Below are 7,996 nucleotides of genomic sequence, written 5' to 3'. Positions count from 1 at the left end.
TCTGCATCAGGCCGATTGGAGAGTTGAATTCGTCGCAAACTGATTCCATTAATGGATTTTTAATGCATGTAAATATTATTTAAATGTTTCCATTTATTTTTTTAAACATCTTTTTTTTTTTAATCGGCTCATCCATGCCGTTTCGATTCGGAAATCGATTTCTAGGACACTAGTCTAGCGCCAGTGTTGTCAAAATCAACCTCACCCTTTAAATCAGTGGCAAATCAAATTGATTTATTGGCTGATAGGACAGTTGCCAAGCGTCATAAACTACTCGCTTTTTACTTTTGCGAGAAACTATTCTAATTTTTCTTAGATTGCTTTTTTTATTTTTTATCTGCTTATTTTATAAAATTAAGTATGATAATATTTATTGGTAATAGTTTAATACTGAATCTCTCAGCAAAAAAGATTCAGAAAATCAATCGAAGGAATTAGAATCATTTGTGAAGCCGATGAAATCAAAGTTTGTATATTTATAAAAAATAGATATCAAATCGCAAAAGATTGAAAAAACCGAAAATTGTAAAAAAACTACCAACGTGCGCTACCACTAGATCGGGCCTTGAATCAAATCGAAAAGGTACCACCTGGATCTGAATAGCCGATTCAGTCCAATGAACAAGGAAAGTCAATAGCCCGATTCAGCCAAATTCAGCCAACCCAGGATCCTAAAGCCATCCATTTGCTTTGCGATGAAGCACATTCTTAGTTTGATTTATATTCTTCTGAACTGCAAACAATGTGTTATTCTTCTGAACTGCAAACAGTAGCATGCACAACATTGGAGTTAAAGCGTATAGCTCGTGGATGCGTACTAGATATGATTCATGCACTTAGCTTGAGTTTAGCCCCCCCCCTATATATATATATATATATATATATATATATATATATATATATATATACAAAACTATAGAAGGATTAAAAATCGCATGGCAAAGCAAATCTACTGTATTGTTTTTTAAATCAAGAGATGTAAATATGATACATTTAACATGATGGTTGGTTCCTCTTAATGGTTGAACGGTGCTTTTAATCTTCCGAAGTTTGACCATTTGCATGTGAAGTAGAGTTATAGCCCACTATATGATCGCCAGGTTACATCCATAAAATAAGCATATCGGGGGATTTCAAAAATGAACGATGCATGATTCTCAACTTTTTCAAGTCTTAAAAATCGTGTTTCTTCTCTTGATAGGCCAAAATCACATGTTTCTGCTATATTTCTATTAACATTATTCTTTATAATTAAATTGCATTTTGTTAATATTATTTCGCTTCACAAGTTAACTGCATTGTACTTTAAGCCCTCGACGCCTTTTATGGAGAGTGTACACATTAAAAGAATAATAAATGCGTTTTTTTTTCTTTGACTACAAATTTCTCTCTTAGCAAATATATGAACATTGAAATGAGCAATTTTTCCAGCATCCCGCATTCATATATCCATGCACAAAAAAGTTACCACTTTAATTTTTCAAATATAATTCTATTATAAAAGGCCGACATTCGTAATGTAATCTTCAGCCTTTTCAACGGTACCACGCAGAAGATGTAGACAGGAGACCTCTTAGAATTGTGTCACGAAAGTGCTTTAAATAAAAATAAGAACCTTTTAATCCTATTGTGTTTATAAACACTAATTTGATATAAATCATGTTTTAATATAATTTTTTGTAACAAATTTGTTCTTTAGCCACTTACAGCGAGCCATAAGAATGAGGGAGACGGCCTCTTCCTCTTAAAAAAAAAGTTTACCTAAAGGTTTTTTTTTTTTCTTTTAATTGGCCGGCTGTTGCCCGCTACCTCCCTTCCCCACCGCTTTGAGGAGTAAGAAGCCGGAAGATTTCTCCATTCAAACTAGCCGGAAAAATCTACAAACCCTCCTCCCCCTCCCCCCCCCCCACCCACACACACATATATATATATATATATATATATATATATAAAGAGAAAGAGAGATTAGTGGGCATCCAATGTTGGTTATGGAAATTAAAAGTGTTTAAGGGCTTTGGATTCTTTACGGATCAAGTAAAGGAGACAATGTCCTTTATTTAATAAAAAATATTGTGACCTTTGAGGATACTCAAACGAGATGAGACAGGTCATGGTCTATAAGTCACCAAACGAGGTGGATCTCATATTGGTTAAAAAGGCCCATTCATGGAGTAAAAAAATTTTGACCACCATCATATGTTGGATTTTTAAAAAAAAAAATTATCATATATATATATATATATATATATATATATATATATAAAGAGCTGAAAACCCTTTCATTATTTGGAAGGCATTAAAAAAAAAACCGGAATTTGCCAAATATTTTGCTCAATTCAGCATTCACTAACAAGTAACAAAGACCTCAACGAAAGGAATTGGAATTTAATATGGATCTGGATATAAAATCTGCCGATTCAGACAATGATACGTGTTCTTTGTGCTTATGGAGGCTTGAAACAGTTTTTGATGAATTTTCATATAACGGCATTTAATATTTCAAAATGTTTGAAAATGACCAAAACACCCCTAAACGGAAAGAAGCGAGAGCCCTTACGGGTAAAGAAAAGGAGAAACATTCTGCCACCATTTTTAGACAAACGGAGCCAAGTCAAGATGCCATGACTCGTTATAAAATATTCCGGCGGCGGAGCTACGTATATAAGTCAGAGGGCACGCGGCACGAATCCTCTCACTCGTCCAAATACTTCAGATACACATATAAAACGATGCATGGTTGCACCCTTAGCAATTAAAAATTTACATGCATGTGATCTCCTGACCCAACCCAACTTCGCCTCCCCTCAACGCCAACATGAATAGGGAGAGACAGTTTTTGTTGGAACCATGTGGGACTATATATTTATATTTATATTGCAATGTTTGAAGATACAACTGTAACTTTGAAAATGTCCAATTCTCATTTTTCCGGTCAAAATTCCGTTCGGTCAAATACACCAAGACGTCACCGCACGGTTGATTCCGGCGGCCACACCGGGTTGGCCCGAATAATCGTAGAACATGAAATCGATTCCCCTTCAGGCTAAGTTACGGCGCCGGAAGGCTAAATAGCCGTATCGGTTTGTTCATGGACACATTGTTTCGGCCATATCTTTATGCACTGGCTCGTATCGCCTTATTTTCTCCTTTTTTAATATTTTAAAAATAATTTAAAATATTTTAATTTGATTTTTGTAGACAAAGTAAATGTACATGAACCTGTATCGGACCTATATCCGATACACTACTATCCAGAGAGTCTGTTCGCTCAAGGTTTGCCGTTTTATGAGCGAGCTAGAATTTTTTGGCTTGAAGAGAAAGGAGCCCATTGCCTACCAATCTTTCATATGGGCCGGACCAGATTTGATTTGAGTATTTTGCCGTTGGATTTGGACCTCAGATTCAATTCATTGGGTCGTCTCGGATCCGGCGGCCCTACCTTAAGATAGTTTTATAGATTATTAAAATGTTGGATCATAATTACCGATCGCAAGGCCGGATCACATGGTGTCACAGAATTTTGTCTTTTTTTTTTTTTTTTCTTTTTTTATAATTTCTTCGTTGTTGGCATGTGCATTCATCCTGAGATTGACGGTGTTTTTTTTATAATTTTTTCTTTTTTACAGTAAGTTGATAAAGTGAATTGGATGAATTCGATTATCGATCCAATTTCAAATATGTTTAGGCAGATATAGGGAAGAAATTCGGATCCAATTGCTAATTGGATTCGGATTTGACATAAAGTCTGATAACTGAACATAATTCTAGATATCGATCCGTTTATTCGGCCCCGCATCTGCAAGTGCCGTTGAAAAATTGGATCTGCATCGGCTTTAGGTTATTGGACCCGTCACCGAAATGGTTATCTAGATCTGAATCTGTTATCGAGCAAGTATTCAGATCCGAACTCAAATATGGACCTCGGATATCGTTCTGATGCTGAATCAGGGTGACGGTTGGGACCCGACCCGGTTTCAACCCCCTGGCTCAGGCTGCCCCGGTGGTGGGGGCCGCCGTCCGTAATCTTTTTACCGCGAAGAGAGGTATAAATCCGTCCTTTGACCGAGGCGCTGACCATCCAACCGCTGCCAGCACGTTTGGCGCTGCGGGACCCACCGAAGACACCGGGGGCCGCAGATCGAGGAAGCCAACTAGGCTCGGAGATTACGGGCCTCAGGTTCGGAGCCGAAGTCCCAGGCTCCAACACAGCTGGCTCCAGGCTGTCAGCAACCCAGTTCCCCCCCTCTCCCCTCTTTCCCTCTCTCTCTCTCTCTCGCTTGAGGGTTTGTCTCCTCGCTCCTCTCCCTCCGGCCGCCCTCTTCGGATTCGTTCCCGGATCGCTCCCTCCAGTTGCCGGCTGTACGGGTTTCCGTTTCCCTGTCGACGTTGGACACCGGCTGTTTCTTTCCTCCCGTAGAAAGGGCGCTCTCGACCGGGCAACTCTTCTACCCGGCGGGATCGGGCGCCGTTTTGATAATGTGGAGCGTCCGGAAGCTTCTCTGAGAGGTAAACGTCTTTTTCTCTGTCGCGCTCGGAGTGAGTCCTCCGTCTGGGGCTCGGTTCTCGGCCTTTATGGCTTGATTAGTGGGATGCAGGACTTTCTTTTTTTTTTTTTTTTCTTTTCCTTTCGTTCTATGGGGTTTTCAGGCGCTGTATTCTTGTATTTTACCACAGATTACTCAGCTCACGAGAGCCTTCCTCTTTGGCTCCGCTGGGAATCTGTGATTCCTTTATCCAGTTCTTCAGTTGACGGCACATTTCGGTGATTAACAATTATGGTTTGGTATGTTCGGTGGTGGAATTTGCGGAGGCTGTTCAGGTTCTTGTGGGGGGAGGGGGATTTTTCTTTCACTAAATTTTCGTGTCTAGTTGAGTTTCCTAGAAAATAAAGATTGCAGGGGGAAGCTTTTAAGCTTTTGAGCTTTTTCTTTGTCTATCCTTTTCAGGATTTAGCTGCAAGCTTGTTGCAGCTGCGAAATCACTCCCGCGGCATGTAAAAATGCGCGCATGGAATCAGAAGACCGATTTACTTCTAGGTCTGGGGGTTTTGTTAGTGTACAAATAGTTTCTGAAGAATCCCTTCCGCTGCACTGCGAGTCTGCGAAAATGAGAAGGTGGAAGGGTGTAGCATAACAAAGTATTGCTAGTTCTAACTGCAGGTTTCCTATTTTGAGTTAGTTGGCACCTCTATCTTTTAGTTTAGGAGCATGGATTCCATGGAACGCTAGTGTTAGTCTCTGCCTTTTCTGTTTTACTTTTTTCCTTTGAAGTGTGACTCTTAGTTGCTGTGAAGATCTCAATTCCTTCTAGCTATGAAGAATTGATTTTGTGATCGGTGTCGTCTTACGGTTTAAGGGCTTCAGTTCACGAATGGTTGATTTTTATTTTTCTTCTTATTTCCTGTTCTTAGGAAGGGAAAACAAAGAGGAGCTAGAATCTTAAAACCATATTCATGTGATAGTAGTTATAGACTACGAAGTTTATTTTATCTCTTCTAATTGCCTTCTCAATTTCCCAAAGTTCCATAACAGGCGTACATTGCACTTGACTGTGCATTTGAGTGACTAATGTCAGAGCTATGGATGCGTAGATCAATCATCTTAATATTTTTCTCTCCTTTTTTGATAGGCAATCTAAGGGACGACGATCGCGAAACTCAAAGCTGAAGCTCCTCTGCTTTAATACTGCAGCTTGGCCATCAATCTATCTCATTCGAGCTCGATCCACCTTAAATGCTAGTTTTGCCTAAAATCGGAAGTTTGCTTGAAGCGGCGCAGGAAGATCCTTGGAGTTGCTGAATGATCTCTTATGGAGTTGCTTCATCGGCGGCACCTATTCGCTGGTCCGAGCTTGTAGATCTTACTTGTTTCTCGAGGCGGATTTACTTGGATTTGGAAGGGGACAGTTTCTTAGAAATACTGGAGAAGAACCTAATATCTGGCATACTGCGGAAATTTCCTAGATAGAGAAGGGATTCTTCGTATCCATGCTGGAAGAGAGCATGCGCGGCATTCTATCTTTGGGTGATGCCCCTGACCAGACTCGCCACCGATGCATTCGGTGTGGTGACAATATCTCTCGTAGTTCTGTTGGTGTTGCTTGGTGTGTTTTGCATTTTGTACCTACTTTTCTTCTGCTCTCGCATCCGAAGAGATGGATTTCTACCACTGGGTTATTTTAATGGCCCTTGGGTGGTGCGTATCATGCTTATTTCGTTAGCCATTTGGTGGGGCTTTGGAGAAATTGAGCGGCTCGATCTTCTTAGAAGTGAAAGGAGGCTTCTGCATTCCTTGAGCCGGCAATGGCAGAGGAATTTGTGCAGGCTGTATATTCTCTCAAACTTTGGCTTTGCAGAGCCGAGCCTCTTCGTCACTGTGGTGCTTCTGCTTCGTGGTTCTCTTCAGAAAAGAGACTCAGGGACGTTAAGCAGGCAGTGGAACGCAAGGACTATTGCGCATGTTCTTCTCTTTTGCCTGCCCGTTTTCTTCTTCCAGCTAGTTATTCTATTTGTTGGGCCCATTTTCGTCAACATGGAAGGTTCAGGAGCTTCAGATAATGGATCGAAGAAAATTCCCTTTTATTTCACGCAGGCTTACACCATTGAGAAAGACGAAAGTGGGACTATTTTTTGCACGTATCCGTTGCTGAGCACAGTTCTTCATGGACTCTTTGCGTCCCTATTGATTGGTTATCTCTTCTATCTCGGGGCAAAAATGGTGTCTCTGGTAATCAATGGAGGTCTCCAGAAAAGGATTTACTATTTGCTGTTCTCCGTTGTTGGTTTGCTCCCTATCCGGATTTTGTTTCTGGGATTCACTGTATTGTCAAAGCCAGGGGAGCTACCCTACGAAGTTCTTGAGTTCCTATCCTTTCTAGCACTGTTGTGCTGTACAGCTGTTGCAATTGGGATTCTTGTCTATTTTCCTGTTGCCGATTCACTGGAACTGAGAGGCTGGAACATAGAATCTGGTACGAGGGGAGGTGGGACTGCAACAAGGGCCGCATCGTTGGTCGTCAGCGATCTTGATGATGATAATGCTTCACTCATTGCTAACCAGAGCGTCGTTGAGTTAGTTTCCAGTGGAGGAAGGAACTCAGACGACGAATCGACGAGGGGTGGGTCTATCTCTTTTCGGACAATGCTGAAAGATGGCCAGTCAGGGGAACACGAGGATGTCAATCTTTTCTATGGCAGCGCCTTGCGCCTTCCTTCTCCACCGGAGTCTCCAGCACTTCCAGGATGGCCGAGGGCACCAGTCAGAGACGCCCCCCATTCATCTGCTCGAGATGCATCCAATTGAAGTTCCCTTCCCTTCTCCACTAGTCTGTCTGTTTTGGTTCAATAGTTGTAATTCTTCTCACTTTTCTTTCCCCCTTTTGTCTTCTCTTCTTTTTTTATAATCATGAAACGTACCAAAATGCCGGGTTGAACTATGAAATCACATTGTTACCAAGGTCTTCTGTGGTGAGAAGTACTGACTTGGCAGCATCGGTAGAGAGTCACGGATTTTGTCTCTGTGGCCTCTCATTGTTTTCAATTTTGTGAAAGTTATGTAAAGGGCTTGAAGTTTAGAAATCGACAAGGTTTGTGCTGCTTCTTGGTGGTGCGAACTTGTTCCTACTATGTTTCTTGTTTACTCATTTCCTAGTTTATCGTGCAGATCATGTTCCAACACGGGACGGCGGATTACAGCAGTTCGAACCAGGTTAGTTCGGGAGAAAACTTGCTGTCAGATTCCCGTTTTCCTTTGTTCAGCCACCGATGGTTGCGTTTTGGAAGGAGAAAAAGAGCGATCGTTTTTGTTCAAACGCCATAATACGAGTTTGTGCGCAATCTTTCATTCATCTCCATTATTATCCTCAGTCCACGAGTGCCTCTTTGCTTGCATCCATCGTTGATGGTCCGAGGCAAAATTTTAAGCATGTTATGTCGCTGGCCCCATGAGAACGTGCGTGCATGTGCTTGTGCAGTTTCTTGTTTCTCTGTGTCTAGGCC

At 41.3% G+C, this 7,996-nt stretch overlaps 1 protein-coding gene across 1 annotated transcript; it reads left to right on the top strand.

The window, feature by feature from the left end:
• Nucleotides 1-4,244: 4,244 nt before the first annotated feature.
• LOC116257978 (uncharacterized) lies at nt 4,245-7,624 on the top strand. Its single transcript, XM_031635023.1, has 2 exons — nt 4,245-4,506; nt 5,629-7,624. Exon 2 carries the CDS (start codon nt 6,027-6,029, stop codon nt 7,299-7,301), a length of 1,275 nt encoding a protein of 424 aa, XP_031490883.1. The 5' UTR covers nt 4,245-4,506; nt 5,629-6,026; the 3' UTR covers nt 7,302-7,624.
• Nucleotides 7,625-7,996: the final 372 nt, after the last annotated feature.

Source organism: Nymphaea colorata, chromosome 7, assembly GCF_008831285.2.
Source record: "Nymphaea colorata isolate Beijing-Zhang1983 chromosome 7, ASM883128v2, whole genome shotgun sequence".
Lineage (NCBI taxonomy): Eukaryota > Viridiplantae > Streptophyta > Magnoliopsida > Nymphaeales > Nymphaeaceae > Nymphaea > Nymphaea colorata.
Note: the sequence above shows the minus strand (reverse complement) of the source record. Positions and strands in the feature narration are given on the sequence as shown.

What these genes read in the sequence shown, in the direction of transcription:
- LOC116257978 (XM_031635023.1), top strand. Translation starts at nt 6,027, where the DNA reads ATGCCCCTGACCAGACTCGCCACCGATGCATTCGGTGTGGTGACAATA.